We start from the raw sequence: 26347 nt of genomic DNA on the forward strand, positions 1-26347 counted from the left end.
CCTAGGTCTCCGGCGTGGGAGGTGGGTGCTCTAACAAGGAGGCTAAAGGCTACAGCGTCAGTCGCTAGTGCACCTCTTGAGGTCAGGAGAGTGAGGTTTACACACTGCACAGCTATCTACCAGATGGCTCCCGTTACACTCACCCCCTTAAACCTCACTCCCATCCGGGTCACGGCACCAATGTAACCGGTCCTGCTCGCCCCGCTCCGAACGGGACTCGAACCTAGGTCTCCGGCATGGGAGGCGGGTGCTCTAACAAGGAGGCTAAAAGCTAAAGGAAAAATTATATTTGCACCGATGCCAGTACATGTCATTCCATAGGTGCATCAGACTGGTTTCTAAACAAATACATAAAGAATGTGAATAAACAAAGAAAGTAAGTCAACAATACATTGCATGACAAACAATTAGAAGCATACCATATATTAAATAACTCAAATGAGAATTCCTGAGCAGCAGAGACAAGGACAGGGAGTAAACTGCTCTACTAAAGCAACCCTATTAAAGGCCACTAATTAGACTGCAAACAGGCTACAGCTGTCAACAATGGGTGGAGCTTCAATGACATCAATGTCATAGGGATTTTCAACACAATGCATGATTAATGAAATAATGAGTTCATGCTTTTAAGAGAACAGAGTTTGACAATGCATGATTTGATGCAGACAATATGTGAAATTTGGAGTACTGGGATGAATCGAGATGCATGTATTAAGAGAAATAGGGAGCATTTGGGTCAAGTATGTGTCAAGTATAAAAAAAGAAGTTACACCTGTGGCATCACACACACTTCTCACAGGGATGTGTTGTGTGTGACCAATAAACTGAAATAAAGGAAATAATTGAATATACTAGTCAAATAACTGCAGAAAGTAATGATTGTTAGTTAATATGAAATATGTACCCATATGAAGTGATTACAGTGTGTTTTATGCATAAAAAATAAAATAGTTATGCTTTTGCCACCACTTAAGTAAGGTAAGCCAGGATGCCCTTTTAGAAGGAGTGACGTAAATAATCAAGGCATATTGGATGATGTTATTGGATGATATCATGGGTTACTTTTTGGATGAAGAAGCCATCCTCAAAGAGAACAGAAACTGTATAAAAAAGGCTGTTCTAAAATGTAACTTTAAATGCTTCATAAACCATCTCGGCTTTGTTATTTTTATAGTAAAGTCTATTTTTGGAGTCAGAACTTTGCACCTCCAAGAAATCTTTGACTCGACTGAGCTTCGATGGCGGTTTTGGAGAATCTGTCACGACAGGATGCCCAATTTAGGATATGAGAAGCACCCATAGGCACACAAGGGAAACACAAAGTCACATGGACACGACAGGAGAGAGTGTATTAACAGCTCATTCTAATAATGCCAGCAATCTATGTACAAAAACATGATAATAACATGTTGCAAGTTTATGTGACGGAGAACCAAATGGACACAAACATGTGAAGATCTTTAAACATCAAGTGCTATTTTCTTCCTGAGCGGACAATGCTCAGATTCTGATCTGCTTTTGTAAATAAAAAATCTCAATATCTTTGTGTAGAGTCAAAAGAAAGTGTCATGTTAAACTAAACAAACACTAATGAAAAATGGTTTACAGGAAACTTCTCAAAATGAACAACAAAAGAGAGTTTTGTTTTTCCTCAAATACATCAGTATGTGACTGCTCAGTTCTAAACAAAGCACATATGAATGAGGAAGTTTTCAATAAATGCCTTCCAATACAAATAGGTCATTATGTTGAGATACAGAGAAAAACATAACAGTTTCTTCAGATCAGACTCTTCGAATGCGTTCAGGCAGTTCAGCACTGACTGTGCGTGTTCGCTTGAGAGGCGCGTAATCATCGACACCGTGTCTAACTCCATGCCGAGAAAAGAGATGCTCTGAACCGGGGAGAGCTTGCTCTTTTCCCAGTTGACCTGAAGCCCTAGATGGCAGAGATGCATGAGTTCCAGGTCCCTGTGTGGGCTCAGCCATTCTCAAGAGTGTGCTAGAATCAGCCAGTCATCGAGTTAGTTGATATATGTGGACGCCCCCATTCCCATTCCCCTTAATGGGGAAGTGAAGAAGCGAGGGGACAGGTCGAAGGGGAGGACCTTGTACTGATATACCCGGCCGTTGAAAGCAAACCATAGGAAGGGTCTGTGTCAAGGTAAAACCGAGACATGAAAGTACACTTTCTTCAGGACCGCCGCAAACCATTCTTGATGCCGGACGCACGTCAAAATGTGTTTCTGCGTCAGCATCTTGAACGGGAGTCTGTGTAAGGCCCTGTTCAGAACTCGCAGGTCCAAGATTGGCCGCAACCACCGCCTTTTTTTGGTATGATCAAGTAAGGGCTGTAGAACCCTTTCATCTTGGCTGGAAGGACAGGCTCTATCGCGCCCTTGGTGGCGGCATTCTCGCCATGCACTGAAGTGAAGCAGACGCCACTGAACCAGGGGCGGGCACATGGAGTACTGAATTGCGTAGCCAAGTCTGATGGTCCTGGCCAGCCTCAGCGACAGGTTGGAAAGCGTTAGCCACACGACCAAGCTCCGGACGAGGGGCACTAAGGGGAACGATCACGTCTGACATACCTGGGGTGGGGCCTCACGGCGGGGGGGAGCATCGGGATCAGGACTACCCACATGCAGCTCTTTCATTGCCTTGGCCTGGTGTACTTGCAGGAGGGCCATGGCATGCAGGGCGGAGACAGTGCCCTGAACCCAGGAACCAAGCATCTAGCCGCAAGGGCTCAGGGAAGGACGGATGGGTTCCAGTCCATCCCGATACTTGCAGCAGCCTGGGCAAGCATATCGGTCAGCTCTGCGTCAGCCTCAGACTGGGTGGGCAGCTAACATCGCCTGTGGTTTCTCCGATGCAGCGATCGAGAACTCATCCTGGAATCACGACCCGGCCCCGCCCTCTGCCCTGCCAAATTCCTTCCTCATTCTCTCAGGCTGGGGAGCCCCCTGCATTACGTACACCCCCCCCCCCCCCTGTCCCTGGGGAGGGGTGTGCCTTCCACCCCATCTGCCGGCAGGTCATCCCCATCTACCTGGATGAAGGAGGGGACAAGGGAAGGGAAACAAAACAAATTGTGGCACCTACACACCGTAACAGCGATCGTGCCAAAGACGGAGCGCCCCGCCGCATTCCCGGGAAACAGAAGGGGTCTCCCCCGCCCCTGGCAGCATGACCCATCATCACGACCCCGCCGCATTTAGCGGCTGGTAGGGGTCTGCCCCTGGCAGCGGCCTTGAGAGCTCCAGGCGGTCAGTTAGGAGCCCCTTCTCCCTTCGCGGTCGGTGACCGTTCGTCCGCTCTCAGGCGGCCAGGCTCCTCCGTACCCCGGCAGATGGCCGTGGCTACTCCTTTGGGGTGGATGGTAGTGGCGAGGACTCTACTACGGCACCCCCCTTCTCCTTCCCGGGTTTTGGCACCAGTGTAAAGGGGTTAAAGGGAAAGTAGGTGGCAAGAACCGGCTTGACAGTATAAATAATATTAATAATATATAATATTAATATTAATAATAAATAATAATAATAAATTATAAACTTAACCAAAAAGACAAACACACACACACAGGCATCAGACAGCTGTCCATAAATCTCTCTCTCTCTCTCTCTCTCTCTCTCTCTCTCTCTCTCTCTGCAGTCTCCAGTCAGCCCTTATCTCTCTCTAAGGCTTGATTAGCATGATTAGGGTCAGGTGTGTGGAATCACGCTCCTCCGCCCCTGCCACATACGTCTTATCTACAGGGACAGGAATTGTCCCTGTAATAAGTGCCCTGTAAGTCGCTTTGGATAAAAGCGTCTGCCAAATGCATAAATGTAAATGTCTTCTGCCGCAACCATTCAATTGTGTTCAGTTTTATGTTCCTGTAAAAGGAAAGTGGATTTTAGTCTTTTACAGTAGTTAAAGACGTTAGTACATTGTTATGTGGCATCCTACATTTAGTAGAGACTGCCTCTTTTGTATGTGCTGAAACAAAATCAAAACTAAATGTTCTCATGATTCATGTTGAACTTGAAAATCCAGTCCAGATTTGAATGCAATGTACTCATAATTGTTCTAAGCTAATGCAGGTCCTAATTTAAAATAAATGTTGTGACATCAATCTTAAAATATGAGTGATTGATTGTTAAAGAATCTGGTAACACTTCACAATAAGGTTCCATTCGTGAACGTTATTTAATGCATTAGGTATCGTGATCAAACAATTAACAATATTTGTTTTACTGCATTAACTAATCTTTGTAAATGTAAGTTAATACAACTACAATTGTTCATCTTTCATAGTGCATTAAATAATGTTAAATACAACTTTTGATTTTAAAAATGCTTTAGTATATGTTGAAATGTCCATTAACTAGATTAATGAATGCTGTTATAGTGCTGTTCATTTTTAGTTCATGTTTAATAATGTTGTTAACTAATGATAACAATTGGAACCTAATTGTAAAGTGTTACCAATAATCTTTTACCTGTCCAGTCAGGAATTCTCCAATAACAAGTTTTACCTGATTTGATTTACATTGTTTTCTTACCCTGATAAGTTTTCAACAGAATGTTTTACCACTGACACATTCATGCAACACAAATATTTAGCGAGATATAAACAAAACAAAAGTGTGGTTATTTTTCTGTTCTTTAATCCTTCCACCTGTTATAAATCCGCAAGCACCTTTCAAAGTCTGAAGCCCAGAGAATGTTGCTCATATCAATGTTTGATTGAGTTTTGGATCTGTTGTGCATGTGTTGGCATCTGGGACAAAAACAGAAGTATATAGGGCAAAGAAAACAGCAAAACGTTCACGTGTTGTCAAACCAAGAAACATTAAGTTCTGACTATATTTAGCCCGTAGTGGAGACTTCTGAATATGGCATTCTTTGCCATAGAAGATGCGTTTGTTTGAACAAGCATCACAAACATATGTCAAAGCAGTTTCTAGTTTCACATTTTGACCATGTGATTTCTTTGAAGAGGCATGCAACTGCCCTCAAATTTGGTTCTAGCCCTATGCTATTCAATAGAATACATTCCTCCTGAGATGTATAAAAGCAGGTGATTAGGTGCTCTCTGCAATTAGAAAGAGCTAAAGGACTCAGACACCATGATGACTCCAACTCTGGTGTTGAATCTTCTGCTTCTAGTTTCTATTGCTTCAGCAGGACATTATTATGGAGGCTCACTGACCTTCTCACCTAAAGGAACCAATCCAGACGGGAGCATTAGGGTGAGATACAGTATAAGAGGAGCGTGTTGTAATATATCTTAATACTTTATAAAGTGTTTATTTAACCAGTAATATATAATACAAATAAATATGAATTTATATACTCCATGAGATAAACATATGCATATTAATTTCACTCTAAATATAATGCATAGTTTCTGTTTGAGCAGAAAACATGCATTCATATTTTAGTAATATATATATATATGTGCACACACAAATTATTGTCAGCAATATAAGGCACTGTAAACAAAAAATGTATAGTGAATTTACTGTAAATTATATTTTCCCAATCTAGAAATATAGTCATTTCACAATGAGCTTGATCTTTTCCAGCAATCTACTTTAAGAAATTGTATTTAAATTGACAGAATTGTTTTACAATGCAACGAATCACCAATATTGGCATTTTACAAATGACTTTTCTTTATCTCTGCAATCTATTCCATTCTTCCTGCATCAGATCTTAACAGATTTTTGCGATATAAAAGTGTGTTTAAAAACTTCCACACCATTATTAGTGCACTGGATATCAATTGAACAAAGAAAATGATCCCTTTAAAGTAGGGATGCATGGATATTAAAAACCTTTGGATGTAATTGATTATTGAAAATAAATAAATTTTAGCAACAAAAAAAAACTATAGGCCGATACAGATATTTTGCCACTTAATAATTTTTGTCAACAAATTACTGTTTTTCAAATTAATCATGCTTTAAATACCCCAAAGATGCTAACCATATGTTATTAGCAATTTTACAAACAATCATTTCTATTGAACATGGATTTAACTTTTTGAACACATGACAGGCCAAAATGTTAAGAGAGCCACAACGAAAGATAAGTAAAAAAATATAAAAACAATGATAATGCGGTGAGTGGGGAGCTAGAGGGCTGCCGTAGTTCAGTGCAATGAAGAGATATTTATAAATGTAGCCAACTACGCCACTTTGGGACTCACCCAAAAAATCTTAAAGCTTACTTGAAACAAGAAAAACAACCTTGGTCGAGGACACAGGTTCGTTGTACCCAGTGAGGGATGAGACCATGCATTAAATATATATATATATATATAAATTTTACTAAACAAAAGAAACTGGAGTCACTTTATAGACAATAACATTTCTTTTGCATACGACATAGGACAAAGGCAATACATTGTCTTTAAAAAAGCTTCTAAAAGAGAGCAGGGGCCGACCGCTAGGGAAGAGAAACTGCACCAGGACGGGCCCAACACACCATTACCACACACACACTTGTGCACATGCTTGTGCACACACACACACACACACATATGTTGTGTTTCCATGTTTTATGGGGACTTTCCATAGACATAATGGTTTTTATACTGTACAAACTTTATATTCTATCCCCTAAACCTAACCCTACCCCTAAACCTAACCCTCACAGAAAACTTTCTGCATTTTTACATTTTCAAAAAACATAATTTAGTATGATTTATAAGCTGTTTTCCTCATGGGGACCGACAAAATGTCCCCACAAGGTCAAACATTTCGGGTTTTACTATCCTTATGGGGACATTTGGTACCCACAAAGTGATAAATACACGCTCACACACACACACACACACACACACACACACACACACACACACACACACACACACACACACACAGTTGTGTTTCCATGTTTTATGGGGACTTTCCATAGACATAATGGTTTTTATACTGTACAAACTTTATATTCTATCCCCTAAACCTAACACAACCCCTAAACCTAACCCTCACAGAAAACTTTCTGCATTTTTACATTTTCAAAAAACATAATTTAGTATGATTTATAAGCTGTTTTCCTCATGGGGACCGACAAAATGTCCCCACAAGGTCAAAAATTTCGGGTTTTACTATCCTTATGGGGACATTTGGTCCCCACAAAGTGATAAATACACGCTCACACACACACACACACACACACACAATTCAATAAACCAGTGTGACCGTGATAGCTATCACCTCAAACTGAGAAGGGCCAACATAGGACACCAAAAACAATTCTCAAAACCAAAACCAATAATGGCAATAACATCACAACAAAACAGCAGTGCAGCCCGAGTCCATGTACATCTGCTTGGAAGAGCATTATGTTTTTATGAATGCATTTAATGCATTAATGAATTTAACATTAGGCATTTATTTTGGTAGGTGTTTCTTTATATTACAAGCAGAAAAAGAATATTATAAACTTTATACAGTGCAATAAATACATTGTTCATACAACTGATACATTGGTTCATCCCTGCTTTATATGAACATTACAGGTTTAATACAAGTTAAGCTCGATCGAGAGCATCTGTGGCATAATGTTGATCACCACAAAAATCAGTTTGACCCGTCCGTCATTTGGTAACAGTCTAAAATAAGGCAGCAATTTTTAACTTGAGTAAATGCATTATCATTAACTTACAATTTACAATATAATTTAACAGCATTGATTCATTTTAGTTTTTAAAAATACAATTGTTCATTGTTTGTCCATGTTAATTCATAGAAATGAACATTAACCAAGCCCACCGGTAATAAGTGCTGTAAAAGTATTTTTTATTGCTAGTTCATGTTAACTAATATAGTTATCAAATGTTACTGAATACAATCCTGTTGAAAAGTGCAGCCAACTTTATTTATTTTTATTTTTATTTTATTTAACTTGTATTGAACCTTGAATATTCCTTTAATATCAAATTACTTTTCAAACCGTTTAAGTACTAAAAAGAAGTTCTAAAATGTAACTGTAACTGTAACTAATGCAGTAATGTAACTCATCATCAGCATGTTAGGTAAAAGTGTGTGTCTCTCTTTTATCAAAAGGTCGAGTTTCGCATCAAGCAAACGTATGATGAGACTTGGTGTTATTACGAACCATATTACTGCGTCTCTGGGAATTGTGGGTATGAGAGCAAACAAGTCAGTGCAAAGATTGATCGCAGCTCTAATGGAAGAAGCGCTTACACTAACACTTGGTGCCAAAATGAAGCTGTTGTGACAAGAAACATCAATGGGAATATGCCATTTGATCTGCAGTAAGCCATCCATAATTATTTTAAATAGCTTTGTAATGTATTACTATTGGTTTAACAAAAGATGTGTATTTTGTCATTTATGCATATTCATTCGAGTCATTCCAAACCTATTTGACTTTCTTTCTTCTGAGGATTACAATAGGAGAAATTGTTAAAGATGAGAGAATTTTGTTCTGATTGTATTATAGGGACTATTCTTGCTGCTGGGTGCCCACAGTTAACGGTGTTGGTTCCTGGAGACTCTGGACACACGTGGATCTTGGCTTAAGATCTGACACTAATAAGCCCAACCAGTCGCCTCTGAACACTATTTTACCACTTTTACGGTAAAGATAAAATAATATTTGAAAGCACGTGCACTGTCGAATTGTGCACAGTAAGACCAGGGCCGTCCATTAAAGTAAATAGGGTCCAATTCCATTTCATAATGACTTTAATATGTCAAGAACCAAAAACATATTTTTGTACATTTACATTATCTTTAGTGAACATAAAACATATTAAACTATTAAAAAAAAGACACTGACAAATATTGAGCACAAAAATGTGAGTTAATATGGGTCAATGACATGATGCTATTTTTTGTCTGGATATATTAAGTTAATTCAATATTCTTTAAAAATGCAATTCACACAAAATAATTACTTGAACGCACGTCTGCTATGATGAACATGTTCATGTACTGTTCAAAGTCATTTTGATATTTTATCTGGGGCTAAAAATATGTCATGTGGTGTAAACGTCCAAAATACAAAATCAAACTGAATAAGCTGAAATTATAAAAAGAAAAGAAAAAATCAAAGGAAAGAATATATTGGAGTCGTGTAGAATAATTTTTTGTATAATTTCTTTAAAATAAGCAGTGACCCAATTTTATTTTAACATATGATTCATATTTATAAACCTGTATGTGAATTTTTTTTAAATAATAGATATTTTGACACATTTTGTTCAGGACATTTGGAGTAACCCTGAGAAAACTATTCTTTAACATTCCTGATATATATATATATATACTGTACATATGCAACCTTTTATTGAAATCTGGGGGGAAAATGAAATATTTAGTTGTGTAGGCTACACTCACATATATTCAATGTGCAAGGAAAGCATTTTAATATCTTTTATTTGGTGGTTACAACCAAAATGAAATTTTTTAAATCATTAAATAATTTTTGCAGAAAATGATATACATGTTTTTTCAAAAATGTATTAAACCATTATGGACACAAATAATTTCTGCAGAATTAACACGTGTGCTTCAAACTAGATTTATAATATTTATCACCATGGACAACCAAATATGTCAATGACCCATATATTTGTAGATAACTTTTTATGAATGTCTGATTATGTATATTGAAATATTTAGTGTTCCTCAAAACTGCCCTCGTACATACCGCTTGATGGCCTTTGACCCAGACGGCGATCAGGTCAGATGTCGATATGGAATTCAACAGAATAATGAATGTGACACATGTGACCAGCCCAGTGGTTTCCAACTAGACCAAGTAAGAAAGAGCATAAATAATTGAAAAAACTGTTTAAAAGTGTTATTTTGGCACCTGTTTTGACAAATGTATGTATTGATTCCTTCTTAGAATGCCTGCACTCTAGACTATAGCTATACCTACAACACAGGAGTCTATGGATTTGAACTGGTTCTGGAGGACTTCCCAAGACAGCACATCAGCCTGTCCTACACGGATGGAACCCAGTCTTACAGATGCCCTCTGGGCGGTGGAAGACACAAACGCTCACCTTGGTCCTGGTTGTATACAACCCCTGAAACTACAACTGAAGCATCCACTACACTGCAGCCAACTACCACGCTTCCACCTACAACTACACCATGGTGGCTTTGGCTGCAAACCACAACTACCACTACAACATACCCAAATCAACAGTTCACCACGACTACCATACCTCCACATCAACGTTCTTATGATCCATTGAGCAAGATCCCTCTGCAATTTAGTCTCCTTGGTAAGGCTTTCTCATGATTTGGTCAAGATAAAAATATGCAATATACTGCCTTTACATGCACAATATTAAAATGCAATGTTAAGGAAAATTTGGTTATACTATAATAGGAGCTTCATACTGTACAAATGAATTCATTCCATTGCCACAAATAAGATTCATCCCGTTTTTCAAAACTCTGAATAAGACATCTGGAATAAGCTGGTATTAAACTCTATGGACACACTGATGGGACCACAGGAGGGCGCTATATCGCGAAAAAAGTTTACATTTTAAACGTTACATATGTCAGGCATGTGAGGTATCGTTTGACAGCTTAGAGCCTGAACTTTCCAGAGAATATCATCACTTCTGCATTTCTGTTACACAAAGTTACAAAATAAGGCCTGAAAATAACTTCGTCGCAAATTAGCGCCCCCTAGAGGTAATGTGGTATAAATATGAATATGAATACAAAAGTCTTTGACATGGCAATTAAATTAACAAGTCATATATCAAATGAAAGCTCTCATTCTCAGGGATGTGACTGTATAGTTTATTTTGTTGCGTAATAATACAGTTTGAAAGATTTTCAAAAGAATCACAAAATGAAATGTGATTTTTTTTTTAAGTCATCAACTACATACGTCTTTTTATGCACTGATCATTGCTGCTGTAAGCCCCAAATATCTAAAAACTTCATATATGATTTTACCTTAGGCAGCTGTCTAAAACATTAGCCATTATATTACTTAGCTGTGAGCTTGTTTGGCTGAAAAAATCCAATGTTATATCTTAGATGTCCAGAACAAAATCTGCCATCCATCAGGAAAAGCATGCTAAACAAATCATCATAAAAATATGTTTTTGACTATTGATGATAAAATGTTATATGTCGTCGCAAAGACAAGGATCTCAGCTCTCTAATGTCACTAGATTGAGACTCTAGTCGACTCAGAGGATGAGATATTTAATGAAACAATGAGGGTGGTGCATAAAATGACAATTAGTGATTGAAAGTCTATTGACGAGCACATCTGTGAGGGATAAAAATGCATTATAGTGCCACCTACATTTCAGATCTGCATATTTTTATGGAATGTGATAGAAAAAATATTATTGTGCTTGCTGCCATCTAGTTGAATGAAATAAGACTTTTCAAAGTGAGATAGAGTAAACAGAACCAGAATTACATGCTTACAAAACACATACAATATTATTTATGAATAATTGGAGGGTTTTTTTATTAGTAATTGGGGGGTTTCTGAACAAAATTGACCAATTTTTGCAATTAGTCCACAGTGTGTGTGTGTGAATGGTGTCCTTTAATGGCTTTTTATTTTATTTATTTATTATTTTTTTGCATCTTGACTACAAAAATAGAATATGCAGGAGAGGTTAGAAACCCTTATGGGCTTATTTGAATACCTCAAAATATTAAACAAGTTAATCAGCATTTTGGATAATCTTTTTCAGAATATCCACCATATCTGAACAATCATTTCTATCTTTGCATGTCCAAAAAAAAAAGTTAATTTCGGTTGACATTAGATACAGACAGATTTCAAATGTCAAGCTATTGAAGAACAAATCTTTGGAGAGAGATTACAGAAGAAATGACAGTATAAAATTACACAAATATTGTGTGATTAATGCCAAGAGAGAGCATTGCCAGTATTTACAGAGAAAACATGCAGGAAAATAATGTGCATGTTTACTCGAAATAGATAGATTCATTGTTTTCAGGAATATTCCAATAGCTGTGAACCACTGAAATGTCTTTTTCAAGGCTTAACCGATATATCAAGATAATGTGTATGTAAATGTGTGTGGTTTCTACAACTTGTTTGTTTTGATATTTTGATATTTAGTTGACCCGCCTGCTCCGTCCTGCACTGAGGGACTCTACATTCCTCATTTTGTGTCACCAACTCCCCACAACGGAGAAACAATTCATGCTACACCACTCAATGAACTGGAAATCCGAGTTAAAGCCACAGCAGCTTATTCAACGTAAAGTCACTTCACAGAAATATGCGTGAATTCGTATTTATGAGTGCCGATGTGTGTTTGAGATGTGCTTGATTTTATTGTTCATTTCCAGGGTTTCTGATGTCATCATTAGTGGCCCTCTGAACATAACTAAGCACCCTTTGAGCACTGGAGAGTACGCCATCAGATGGATGCCAATGACAGAGGATCTTGGAGATCATTTTCCTGTCTGTTTCATTGCGGAGAGCTCAAGCGGGTGTGCATTGTATTCATTCTCAATTTATGAGAGTGCTACTAGCAACCTACTATATGAACTGTATTTCATAGCTCTTCTTATGTATTTCCAGATCTAGCATTTATCAGTCTGAAATGAGATGTGTCATTGTCACCGTTGGACGACAGACCGGTTAGTAATTCACATTTGTATGAACACTACCAGTCAAAGTTTGGACGCACCTTCTATTTCTTCATTATTAATACTTTCTACATCTTAGAATAAGAGTAAACCAGTTGGAACACAAATGATAGAAAAAATCTTATATTTGAGTTTCTTTAAAATACTGTAGCTACTCTTTGTCTAGATTCCAGCTCTGTGTACTCTGTAGGCTACTGTTCATTCTCTCAATCAACTTCATGAGGTGCATCCTGAGATGCTTTCTAAGCAGTATTGAGGAAGTTTCAATCCATGTACACTAGACACTTGTTTGCAGTTTTTCCTTCAATAACTATTCCTTAAAGGGACAGTTCACCAAAAAATGAAAATTCTCTTTTCATTTACTCACACTCATGCCATCCCAGATGTGTATGACTTTCTATCTTTAGCAGAACACAAATAAAGATTTTTAGAATAATATTTCAGCTCTGTGGGTCTATATAATGCAAGTGAATGGTGACCAGATCTTTGAAGCTCCAAAAATCACATAAAGGAAAGTAAAAGTAATTCATATGACTCCAGTGGTTAAATCTATGTCTCCATAAGCAGTATAATAGGTGTGGGTGAGAAACAGAACCATATTTAAATAATTTAGACTCTAAATCTCCACTTTCACTTTCACTGGTGAAAGTGAAACTAAACAGGCACCACATGTGACTTTCAGATGTAAAGGTGGAAAAAAAAATAGGACTTACATTTTTATCTGTTTCTCACCCAGACATTGCATATCATTTCTGAAGACATGGATTTAATCACTGGAGTCTTTTGGTTTAATTCTAAATGTATGTTTTATTTATGTGATTTTGAGCTGCAAATGTCTGGTCACCATTCACTTATGTATGGTCCTACAAAGCTGAAATATTCTTCTAAAAATCTTCTCATGTGTTCAACAGAAGAAAGAAAGTCAAACACATCTGGGATGCATGTAATGGCATTGAGTAAATGATGAGAGAATTTTCATTTTGGGGTGAACTAGTCCTTTAATTCCTTTAAAAAATGTCATGCAATTTATGCACAGGATCTGTTTGCATTTGTCTGCAAATCTAATTTTAAGTTTTGAGAATAAGCACTCAGATCTAAAGGGTCTTATGATAAATCTTATATCTGATAAATTCAGTCAAGTGTGTCTAATCTTTTGACTGGCAATACATTTAAAAATTAGGGTTGCCAACTGTCTCGTATCAGCCGAGACAAAATGTCGAACTTTGGCAGAAATCACGACGTCCTGTACTCTTGATCCTGTATTTTAACGGCTGCAGTCCAGTATTTAAGCTTGGAAAGTGCTTAAAACATCCTGTAGTGAAGGTACTGTATCCCATATTGAAGCATCATAATGCTCGAGGGGGTGCAAACCCTCCCCACCTCCCCTGTATTCACATAACGAAAAGTTGGCAACCCTATTTAAGATGTCTTTCATACTTAATCTGTAAAAAGCAGTACAGTCACATTTTTTGTGTATCAGCCTATACCTGCTCCTCCATGTGTTGTAAGCACAAACAAAGCTTAATTGTGGTAATTAATTGTCAGTGATGGCTTATATTTACAGTTGATGCAAATGTGATTTGCACTGGAACCAACATGGTCATTGAAATTGAGCAGGTGGACTCTGTCGGGCTGCACAAGGACTATCTGCGACTCAACAATCCCGCCTGCACTTTAGACTCAAACGGCACTCACGTGTTAGCAAACTTTTCCCTCAATGCCTGTGGAACTATGATTGAGGTGAATCTTTTCTCACATTTTGAGTTTTCGTAATTGTTGTGCAAACCATAGCATAGTGACAATGTTGCACACAGTTGTGCTTACCACCACCATGTATTTAGCATGCCAACATTTACTGTCTCTTGCTAGCATGTCATTAAAGAGTTTCATTTGAGTTATTTTGAGATGCAAATATTTTGGTGGGTTTACTTGATTCTGTTGGGTTCCCTCTGCTTGAATTATTAAAGTTGAAATTACATGGTAATTTTAACTTGCAAAAACTTATTTCAAACATGCGGAACCACTGTCAGTGATTGAATCAAGTTTAGCAAAGGAGTTATTTTTGGAGTTTAACTACACTGGGGTCTACGTATTACATGTGCATGTCCTGATGAGCATACATAAAATGTGCTCTTGTGCAAGCGTGGTGTTAACAAACCTCCGTAATCAGGGGGGCAATAGAGTAACCGGATGTGGTTTTGGATAAAAGCATCATCTAAATGCATTAATGAAAATGTACTAGTGGTAGCTCATTAATCAGGTAACAGAAATGTGGTCTGGCACATTTTGGAACACAACCAAAAATTGCACAAAATTGAGCTTGTGTAGCTAGAAGCATTGTGTTCATGTACTTAAGTACAATACACATTTCAGCACTTCCTCTCAAGAAATAAACTAAACATCATTTAATGTCTTTTTGCCACATTTTGTGACTCCAGTAACAAAACATGAATATTTCTCTAGATTCACACTGTGCTTTCTTTTATAGGAGGACGATCTGTACATCATTTTTAAAAATGAAATTACCTCGACTGATGACCCAAACAGCATCATTACCAGAAAACACGAGGTGGAGATTGAGTTCTCCTGCCGTTATGAGAAGAGCAACAATGTTTCACTGCAGTTCACAGCACAGAGACACACGACCACCATCACAGAGAAAGGCTTCGGTACCCTCACATATAGCTTCGGACTCTTCGAAACAGCAGACTACACCTTAAAGGTGGACCCAAACACATATCCTGTGGAGTATGAGCTCGGTGAAATGATATACATGGAGATCGAATCCCAGTCTTCAATCAACAACACTGAGCTCTTCATCGACTCATGTGTTGCAACACCTTTCAATGATCCGAACTACCATACGCCTTATTCAATCATCCAAAATGGGTAAGAACAACCAACCATGAACAATGGACGCAGTGTAAACAAGAAAAATGCTTTCACGATGGATCAGCAAAAATACGATTTTTTTGATGTATCCCACTCAAATAAATATATGTATATATACATCTTTTTTTTTTTTTTTTTTTGTAGTCTGAACAGCAAGAACCAGACTAAATCTGGATAAATTCTTATGTGGTTTGAAATCATGTTTCAGTCTGAATGGTCAGATCAGTTTTCAACCCGTTTTCCCATCATTGTGTTGTACTGGCAAATAAATGCACAGATACTCCTACAACCTACAGCACGCAAATATATATATACTTCATAATTGTCTACAACAACAACACTTGCATATATTAGATAAGCCGGTAAGAACGCTGATAAAGAGTGAAATTGGGATAATGGGCAAAAATCTACCAGTGTCCATTTATTACCCAGATAAAAGAACAGCGTTCATGGCGTTCATAATCAGTGTAAGAACATGCATGAAACCATGATCATTGATAGTGACTATGATATTTGACATGGAAATCAGAACAAAGACTTAAAAAAAAAAAAAAGATTTCATCATCATTTCGTCACAATTGGCAATTAATTGGTTGATTTTATTCACTTCAGGTGCATCTTGGATGAAACAGTTCAGTTCTACACAAGCCACAATCCAATGGTCCGCTTTGCAATGGAAGCCTTCAAATTCATTGGACTTCATGATCAGGTAAAAAAAGAAATTTTTCCACCTAGTCCTTGAAGCAGAAATGGTAAACAGATTGTTAAAGGTAAACAGATTTGGCTTGCTGTCCGTAAAAGGGCGAGATCGAGCACGAAGCACGTCTCGAACTCTAAGTTCCCCCACTTGGACTACTTAATTGAAGTTAAGATTAAAAATCATTAGAAAAATTAAGGAGGATTTCAGTGCTGGAGGGATGCCGGAAAATTGTCATGGGAGTTAGGTAAGCAGCTGCTTCTATGCTTATTGCATTGTTATGGATAGGAATAACTTGGCAAGCTCCTCCTGAACCTTCATTTGCAACTCCATTTCACAAGTTTGCATGTCCACGTAGTCCTTGAAGCAGAAATGGTAAACAAATTTGGCTTGCTGTCTGAAAGGGAGGGGCTCGAGCCTGAAGTATGGCTCAAGCTCTAGGGTACCCCCCAAAAGGGTAAAAACACACTTGAGACCAGCAGTCTCTTAGTATGACCAGTCAACCAGTTTGCAAGCATGGCTGACATTTTTACAAGTGTGTAAAGAAAGTAGTAGTTGGTTATATGAATGCAAGAAAAGGGCTAATGTTTATAATGTATTGTAGTTATGATTGACCCCCAAAAAGTGCACAAAAGCAGAGCAAAAATAGAAATTGACTGCATTTGTGAACTGGTAAGGAGGAGGGAAGCACTTCAGCTGTGGTGATGGTTCTAGGAGAGCCAGTTGTGAAAGTATTGCTGCAGCAGTGGAGTAGTTGAGACAATAGTAAAAGGTGCTCCTACGGGAGCAGAGAGAAAGCATAACTCTTCATTTAATTTATGGCCTTATGAGATATTCATGGACTCAATGACTCTCTCTTTTGTCCCTCTAGGTGTATATCAGTTGTTCAGTGATCCTATGTGAGGCAAACAATCCCAACACCCGCTGTTCTCAGGGCTGCGTTGACAGCACAGTAGCTCCACCATCACACCACCATCACAAAAGAGAAGCTCCCATCCAGACCTCCAGTCACTTCGTCTCTCAGGGACCCCTGCGACTGAAGAGGAGTGTTGAGCGTGAAGGTATGTTACTTACTTTACGTGTTAATTTACTTGTTTATCTTATTTTAATTTGTTCAATCATTTTATTCTTTATGAAAATAGGGCTACTGCTTTTTTAACTGACACTATAAATTATTTTCCTCAGTGTCCTCCACGGCTTTGAACCTAAATCTAGTGTTCATAGTTGGAAGTCTCCTCGCAGCTATTGGGATGGTGTGTGCTGTTCTGATCTACCAAACCAGGAAACCACTGGTCAAATATCAACCACTACATAATACTGAAATTTAATGGATTATCTGAGAGACTAAGAAATCATTTCCATTTTGCTGTTTCAGGGCTTTGAAAGATTTGTCTCAGTTTGATCCAATGTATTTTGACCTGTTAAATCATAATATATACAATTGATGATTAGGGTTATTTTCATATACACGTGTAGTGTATATCTTTACATGGAACTCTTTTGTTTGCTGCTGATAAAGTTTAAATAAAAATGGAAATGTGAAGAAAAAGAGCAGCTATTCAATTAAAAGAACAGTTCAAACAATGTATATCCACAAAGAGAAATAAACAAGCATAAGAGTATTGTTGTTGTGGTCTGTCTTCACGCTCTCTTGCTAACTACTTTGAGTGCAAAAGCACTCTGTTCAAACCAGTTTTCCTGACCAGCCACTGGGAGGTCCCATGATGATTCAAATTGCCGCAGGACTGTTTTCTAATTCCGTCTCCGCAAGATGTGATGTTAGAACTACCAAAACAAGCAATCCAGATGGAGAACAACAACCATTTTAAAGGAATATACCGGGGTCAAGTTAAGGTCAATCAACAGCCTTTATGGCATATTGTTGATTACCACAAAATGAATTCGGTCTCATCTTTTCTTTTCGTCGCGGTGACAGTGAGGCACTTACAATGAAAGTGAATGCGGCCAGTTTTTGGAGGGTTTAAATGCAGAAATGTGAAGCTTATAATTGTATAAAACTCTTACATTACATTCTTCTGTTAAAACTTAACATTAATGTGTTATTTGAGCAGTAAAGTTGGTTAAATCGTTGTGCTGATGGTTGTTTTGGGGCTATTCTTTTGAGTGAGTAACAGTTTTTCAATGTTTACAGATTGGCATTATTAACTTCCATTGTAAGTGCCTCACTGCAACCTCGATTTTTACTTTTTTTATAGAAAAGAAGAAACAAGTCAAACTTTTGTGGAAATCAATGTTATGCCATAAATGTTGTCGATTAAGCTTAACTTTTATTCAACCCGGAGCATTCCTTTAAGTGTTGGTTGGAGTAATAATGAGTTCAGGCTCAACTTATGCAGTTGTTGGCTTTCATAACAATTTGAAGTAGTTAATGATATCAATGTAACTAACATCGGACCTTAGCTTCACGTCATCTACCCACACCATAAACTTTGACGGGTAAGTCATTGCGACTTTGCAAAGTATCAGCACTATGGAGAAATGGTAAATGGTCTGCACTTATATAGCGCCTTTTTAAGCCTTAACAGTATTCAAAGTGCTTTACACTGAGATTCATTCACCCATTCACACACGTATTCATACACCAATGGCAGCAGAGCTGCTATGTAAGGTGCTAGCTTGCCATTGGGAGCAACTTGGGGTTCAGTGTCTTGCCCAAGTTCAAGGATTCGAACAACCAACCCTGCGATTAGTGGCCGACCCGCTCTACCAACTGAGGCACAGCCACCCCTTAGCTGAGAAACATGCTTTTTGGAATAGATTTTAACAAATTATTCAGCTAAACATCACAATGTCCGCAAAGAACAAACGCAGAAAAATGTGGACTCTCATGAAAAGGCTTGGCAAATCTCCCGAAACAGACTTCATTAGATATGCTGGTTAATATACACTGAAAAGACCTGTCATTTACCTGATGATATTTCTTTGTCGGGTCATAGCGGAAAGCCTAAATGTAAATGTAAAGTTCTCATTATGTAAAGCGGTTCTTAGAAGAAGGAAGTAATTTTATCCAGAGACTATTTTGCCTGAGATGGAGCACTTGTATTAAAATAAATGGGAGAAATTGGAACACCCATTATGATTACAGACAGTTAACTCAAGAACAAGCATGTGCATTAGCTGGACCAACCAGAAATAATATATATTTTTTTAGCATGATCTGAGCTGAAGAAACACAATTCATGATACCATTGATGTCAGAGTTTGCTGCTGATTTGAAATGTTATTTGATCAAAATCTTGAGCAATCATTTTGGAGATTTTGGTCATTCCCAAGATGGCCACCGAGTGGACTGACTCTGAAAAGGGACTTTCTTTATTTTTGAAATCCAAAAGAGATCTCAAATTACAATGTAAACAAACTTTGTAAATATCACTGTAAAATAATTATCTTTACGGTATTGCAGTGGGCTAAAGCCCTGAACTGGTAAGCAGAAGGCTGTATGTTCGATCCCCACAGCCACCACCATTTTGTCCTTGAGCAAGGCACTTAACTCCAGGTTGCTCCAGGGGGACTGTCCCTGTAATAAGGGCTCTGTAAGTCACTTTGGATAAAAGCGTCTGTCAAATGCATAAATGTAAATGTAAATGTATTACTGGAGCAGAAAGCTTATTCATGTCCTAATTTATGTACGTGACAACTTCATTTCATGTACTAGTTCATTTAAATGGCTGCCTTGCTGCCAAATCAGTTGATGGCTAAAGCGACAGTGTTTTTGGGTGAATTGAACTCTTAGGAGACTGGTCTCAGTCAGAACAGTTTTAAAGGCAGCTTTATTCATCATACCTCTGTATATAGGCTCCATTGACAGCATTTTCCAGCTTTCGAATGCAGCCAAGGTGTAAATGATCTCATTCTTAGTATAGTCTTGCTTTTACCTGATTTGATGTTTTTATTTGACTCTCATAAGCTTTTATCATGCTATTTCATCACTGACACATTATATCCTTAATGCAATGCAAAAAGGCAAAAGTTTTTTTCATTTAGTATCTCTTTTATATATGATAAGATTAGTTTATTGCACATCTGCCTTTCCAGCTATTATAACTCAACTTGTAGAGCATTGTGCCAAGGTTATGGGTTTGAATCCCAGGGAACACATATACTGATGAAATGTGAACATTGCATGCTCTGTAAATCGCTTTGGATAAACGTGTCTGCCAAATGAATAAATCTACACTATTAGCAAGCACCGTTCAAAGTCTGATTTCATGAGATTTTCTGTTTCAGGAAACTGTTGGTAATGAGCAGGTAACCGAGAAAGCAAACAGGTATTGTCTAATTGTGAAATTGTGGCTATGAAAACAGAAATTGATGATTGATTGATTGATTGATTGATTGATTGATTGATTGATTAGTTGATTGATTGATTGATTGATTGATTGATTGATTGATTAGTTGATTGATTGATTAGTTGGTTGATTGATTGATTGATTGATTGATTGATTGATTGATTGATTGATTGATTGATTGATTGATTGATTGACTGATTGGTTGGTTGGTTGGTTGGTTGATTGATTGCAGCTGTTGGTATGGTGTTTGCTGTTCTGATCTACCGAACCTGGAGACCAGAGGTCAAATGTCAACCTCTACAGTCAATTGATAATGAATGGATCATCTCACAGTCTAATAATTGTTTTGTCTTTGCTGCTTCAGGACTGATTCTGGCTTGTTGTATTGTATTATATGGCTAATTTTATTTTATTGTGTACATAAATGGTTGGTAGGGCTATATTTCATATCCTGTCTTATAACATAGGATATAGTGCATATTTTTGCATGGCACTCTTTTGATTAAGGAAGACAACATTTAAATAAAAATGAAAGAGAAATTAAATTACGTTTCTGATTGATTTAAAAAAAAAAAAAAAAAACAGGCACATACTACTTCATGAATAGTGATTCACCTCTGCACATTAAGCCGGATTGCTCTTAGCCCAATTGTGAACCATAATGAACTCCACATGATGTTAATCTCAGACCCGCTTTAAAATATAATTTCCCTGATATTTTTGTTTTATTTGTTTTGAATTTCCGCTTTCAGGAAGCTGAAAGTTGGTAATAAGCAGGTATTTAATAATAATAATAATAATAATACATTTAATTTTAGGCGCCTTTCAAACCACCCAAGGTCACCTTACAACAAAAAATTGAAATAAAAAATAATATTAGCTATTAAAAGAACGAAAATTATAATAAAATAAATTTAAAAAGAAAACATCCAAGAGGCTACTGCTGATGGAGGAAAAGTGGAGGTTCTTAAAGTTTATAGGCTGACTTGAAAAGATGAGTTTTGAGAGTGGTTTTGAACTGCAAAATGGAGTCTATGGCACGGATATGATGGGGAAGAGAATTCCAGAGTTTTGGTGCCGCATGGGAGAAGGTCCTTGCTCCCATTGTGGACAGTCTGATGTCTGGGGTTACCAATAATCCTGCTGATGATGAACGGAGTGGGCGCGTGGGTATGTAAATCTGAAGTAGTTCTGTGATATACGAGGGGGCGAGGTTGTGCAGAGCCTTGAATGTCATTAACAAGACTTTAAAGTTGATTCGTTGTGATATGGGGAGCCAGTGCAGTTGAATCAACAGGGGTGTGACATGATCAATAGATTTGGTACGGGTAATAATGCGTCCAGCTGAGTTTTGGAGAAGTTGGAGCCGGTGAAGTAATTTATTGGGGATTCCTTGCAGGATCGCATTGCAATAGTCGATCCGAGAGGTCACCAAGGTATTGACAAGAACTTCAGTGGAGTGTTGCGAAAGTGAGGGACGCAGTCTGGAGATGTTTCTGAGGTGAAAATAAAAAAATAAAATAAAAAAATTTGAGAAGGTATTGTCTAAATGGACTTACATCTCACGTAAGGTCATTGATATGGGGGGAGCTGGCATCAAGGGAAACAAAAACAACAACAATATAGGTCAAAGAAAACAGGTAAACGTTCTCATGTTCAAATAACATATAATTCACATGCAGACAGAATCATTATTTTCACAAGCTATTTAAGGCCATGGTCAAAATTGCTGTTAGACACACGTGATACTTGACACTGAAAGATAGCAACCAAATTCTACTGTAATTATTTTTATATTTTAGTCTTTAGTGGACAATCATGACTCTGGAATACTTTGCATGTGTGTGAACTAAAGAGATATTTATTTACAGCAGGGGTTTTTGACCTGTGGGGCAAGGCGGTGTGAGACAATGGAGATTCGATTCTTGCCAGAGACTGGAGTCTGATGAATTGGCTCATCAAAGAGACGAATAAAATAGTAATAATATACTCATGTTGACTGTTTCCGTTGCCTCCTGACTCCTCCACTTGCCCTAAAAATACAAACTTTGTTACACTCATAAAATTATCTAATCCAAATTATACAATAAAATGATAGTTATCCTATATATTTAAACCAGGCTATACATTTTGTCTCTCAGTCTGAAAACCCCATCACATTAACCATTTTCAGCCCATACAAATTTGTGTTCCATCCATCTGTGACATTTTTAACCTGAAGTGACATCATTCAGCTTTCTTCAACAGCATGGTGCAGAAATAGGTAAGAAATCATTTGTATTCATATTTTCAAGATTTAATCTGATGGGTATGGTCAAACTCAACTACTCAACCCTGTCACATGAAATTAAGATATTAAATCAGAACTTTTCATCCATATATATATATATATATATATATATATATATATATATATATATATATATAATTGATTATTCATTGATTTCATGCATGCTATGTGGTCTTCTGTCCTACACCACACGAGGAACAGCGGCCATTTTGAGCAAAAACTAAAAAACTAAAAATATACAACAGATTTTACACACAACCCTGCAACAATTTCTTCACTGTCAACTTGTGATGTGGTTTAGTTATTCACTACTTACTACCACATTAAGAATATTGTAACAAAAAGCTGGAATAGTCAATATATCATACATTACAAATTCGACATATTAACTTTAATGTAAAATGGTGTTAAAAATATGTTGCCTAGTAGTGGAAGAAGTGTGATGGAATTGAGATAAGAGTGACAATATTGGATAATTAAAATGGGAACAAAATTAAAAATCATTGTATTGTTTGCTGAGCTCAGCTTGACATGTTAAGGGCACAACAAAGTTGGGGTTTTAGTTATTTAAAGGTGCACTCTTTCATTTTTTCCTCATTCAGAAGTTTTACTCCTAAAGAAATAAGTTGCAATTTTGACAAAGGTATAAAATCATGACCATTAACATGAGATTAAGACTCCAGTTGTATCAGTAACCTTAGCTGTTAAAAATCGACACCCCCTCATGGGGGCTGCCATGTTAGAATCACATGACCAGCAGAAACTACTGGATGAATTTCAGAAACTGCCCTGTTATTAGACACTTTCACTTGTGAATGAATTTAATCATGGCTGACTCGTGAATAGTGATCGTTTACAATGGCATCAGTTACTGAAAACAATTGCATTTAAATAGTGATCGAAGCCTGGCCAAAAATTTTGTTCTTTAGAGGTGAAATCATCTCTGTACAAATGTACAAAACTTTAACATGTGCACCAAGGTCGCCGCCCCTTTCCGTCCTGGGTGTCATTGTATCCACTCATTGTATCGGCCGGTGTTTGTTTAAAAAATAATTCTCAGCTTTCACTTTACTTTACATTACATGATGTATAAAATGTCTAATCTGAATAAAATGTCAATTAACGCACTACCCCATTCACCTCGCAGAATCTTCTCTCTAGAGTGGTCTCGAGCGTGTCCTCGCCAAACCTGGAGAAACACGGACTTTATATAGCCAACAGACGTTCCATCTCGAATAACATTCCACCTCTTCTTTATGATGTCACAAGTGTCAGCTCCAAATTCCATGACAACCATGTCGCTATAACAGGCCAGTGGATCATGCCTCAGATTAGTTTAAACAAAGTTCAAACCATGCAAATCCAAAGACAAATGAACGAACAAATGAACTGTATCATTCTCAGGAGATGGAACAAATTATATTCCTTTCAATTTAGATCACTATGAAATCCCAAACTAATCAACTTTTAGATCAGATGTGGAAAAATCCCTATCAAATAAAACATGTATATATTTTCCACACACACACTGATGTTCACTCCACAGCTGACAGTCCCTGTAAAGAAGAAGAGTAAAAAATGTAAATAAAAGAAGAAGAGCTTATTTATCCAATAGAACATGCTACTCTATTTATGTGCAATACATTGTAATTTTCCACCAGGTGGCAGGGCAGCATAGTAATATATTTCACTGTGCATTTTTAAGAGAGCCAGAGTACGCAGACTGAGAATTACTTGGCCTTTAAATGGCATCGATTTTCTTAACTGACAGTCCATTCTAGGCCGCCACTTAACAAGCAGTTGTTCCAATCATTAAATGCCCCTGAGTCACACAGCAGGGAGACTAATTAATCGATCAAACTTGGGTAAAAGCTGGCCACACTGTACAGACATGATGATGATGATGATGATGATGATGATGATTATGATGATGAAATTATTGGCCTAGTCTGTGTACAGAGTTTTATCATTCATTTGTATCCAGTAAAACCTGCAATTTTCCCTTAAGGATGTACGTCTACGTGATCTAACTCTTAAAAGTTGTCTTGTTGGTGCAATCTGATGTATTCATGTTGATTCACTGATGTTAAGTAGTGTTGTTGGCTTGAATCAAACCGGTTAATTTAGATGTAATACCACATAAAGCCTTTTTCATCCTTGATGCTTTTCATGCAGACAATTTATATAAGGAATACTACTAATCGTTTTATGAACGTACATATCTTCATACCCTTTCAGACACAATGGAAGTATTTTGTACACCTCAGTACAAATCCTCCTTTGGTAAAGAGGACTAACGTCTAATCACATTAAAACTCAAAAAAGACTTCCTGATCTGTGGTAGAGCTACGGTGAAGGACTAGGCAAGGCAAATGGGATTCTGAATTCTTCTATAAATACCCATTTAATTAGCTGAGCAAGAAGCATCTGCCAACAATAATTGATCTCAAACTAAATCCTGAAGTCTGAAAATAAAGTCTAAAGGTGGGGATCAGAGTTTAAAAATAACTATTACAAACTTCGAGCAAGAATTAGATTGCATACACTGCAAACCGTAAAGTCGTCTTTACTCGAAATGTCAAGTTTTGGGCTCACAACTCAAATATTTAAGTTCATTGAAATTATTTATCTTAAAAAATCCATAGGCTTAAGATTTTGAGTTTTAATACACTCAACATTTTGAGTACATACGTGAGGCTATGGGGAATACCCACAATGCATTGCATTTTAATTATTTAATTATGTTTTCGTGGTCAAAGGGAACATTTTGGGGAATTGAAATAGTTGTTATTAAGAATTCATAGCGGTTTTAGCTCTTTTGTAGTATTATTCATGTTGTTATGTTGAAAATAGATGTTTTGTGTGGCATCACCATTGGGTTGATCATTGTCCCATTTAGTCAAGTTGGACCCTTTTATCATAATCACAGGTCTCCTTGTGCATGTTCAACTGAAGTACAGGTATATACAGTATGCATTTCTGTTGAGAATTCATTTATAACTGACCTTGGATCAGTTATCATCTTTATTTGAGCTGATGCTATTACTTGATCTAAAATCGAATCAATTCAATTAAAATTATTAACAGTAGAAAAAAAACAATATATAAATAGCAAATCTGAGTGAAGTCTACTTACATCTAACTCAACTTATATAGGTAAGTTTATTCAATATGAACGAGTTTACTCAATTAAATGAGTGCAATTATACTTATAAGGGTTTTCAGTGAAGACAGGCTCAATCAGCATTCATTAGATAATATATCTAATGGGCCACAAGAGATGGCTACATTTCTGTGAACAGGCCAGCTATGCAATACCACCTCTTTAATAAAGTTTTTAAGATTTCAATGTACTCTAAATGTAAACCAACTGTAGTGTGATTGCTATATGACATTACAGCTTTACCCATGTTATGTATTTAACATCAACGTGATGGGCATGATTCACAGCCTAAAAATCCAAATAATACACAAGCATCATTAACTTCATTTATTATAATAAATATATTGTATGTACA

At 37.2% G+C, this 26347-nt stretch overlaps 1 protein-coding gene across 1 annotated transcript; it reads left to right on the top strand.

The window, feature by feature from the left end:
- Positions 1-5072: 5072 nt before the first annotated feature.
- LOC127623210 (uncharacterized) lies at positions 5073-17866 on the top strand. The gene is made up of 13 exons (XM_052097540.1): positions 5073-5233; positions 8060-8271; positions 8460-8597; positions 9644-9782; positions 9873-10257; positions 12105-12246; positions 12338-12481; positions 12573-12631; positions 14205-14380; positions 15129-15529; positions 16145-16241; positions 17101-17290; positions 17415-17866. Exons 1-13 carry the CDS (start codon positions 5111-5113, stop codon positions 17555-17557), a joined length of 2349 nt encoding a protein of 782 aa, XP_051953500.1. The 5' UTR covers positions 5073-5110; the 3' UTR covers positions 17558-17866.
- The last annotated feature ends 8481 nt before the right edge of the window (positions 17867-26347 follow it).

This window comes from Xyrauchen texanus, chromosome 29, assembly GCF_025860055.1.
Source record: "Xyrauchen texanus isolate HMW12.3.18 chromosome 29, RBS_HiC_50CHRs, whole genome shotgun sequence".
NCBI lineage: Eukaryota > Metazoa > Chordata > Actinopteri > Cypriniformes > Catostomidae > Xyrauchen > Xyrauchen texanus.

Excerpts from the sequence above, each read along its gene's own strand:
- LOC127623210 (XM_052097540.1), top strand. The coding sequence starts at position 5,111 with ATGATGACTCCAACTCTGGTGTTGAATCTTCTGCTTCTAGTTTCTATT. Across the intron at positions 9,783-9,872 it reads GTGGTTTCCAACTAGACCAA|AATGCCTGCACTCTAGACTA; the intron begins GTAAGAAAGAGC and ends ATTCCTTCTTAG. Across the intron at positions 15,530-16,144 it reads TATTCAATCATCCAAAATGG|GTGCATCTTGGATGAAACAG; the intron begins GTAAGAACAACC and ends TATTCACTTCAG.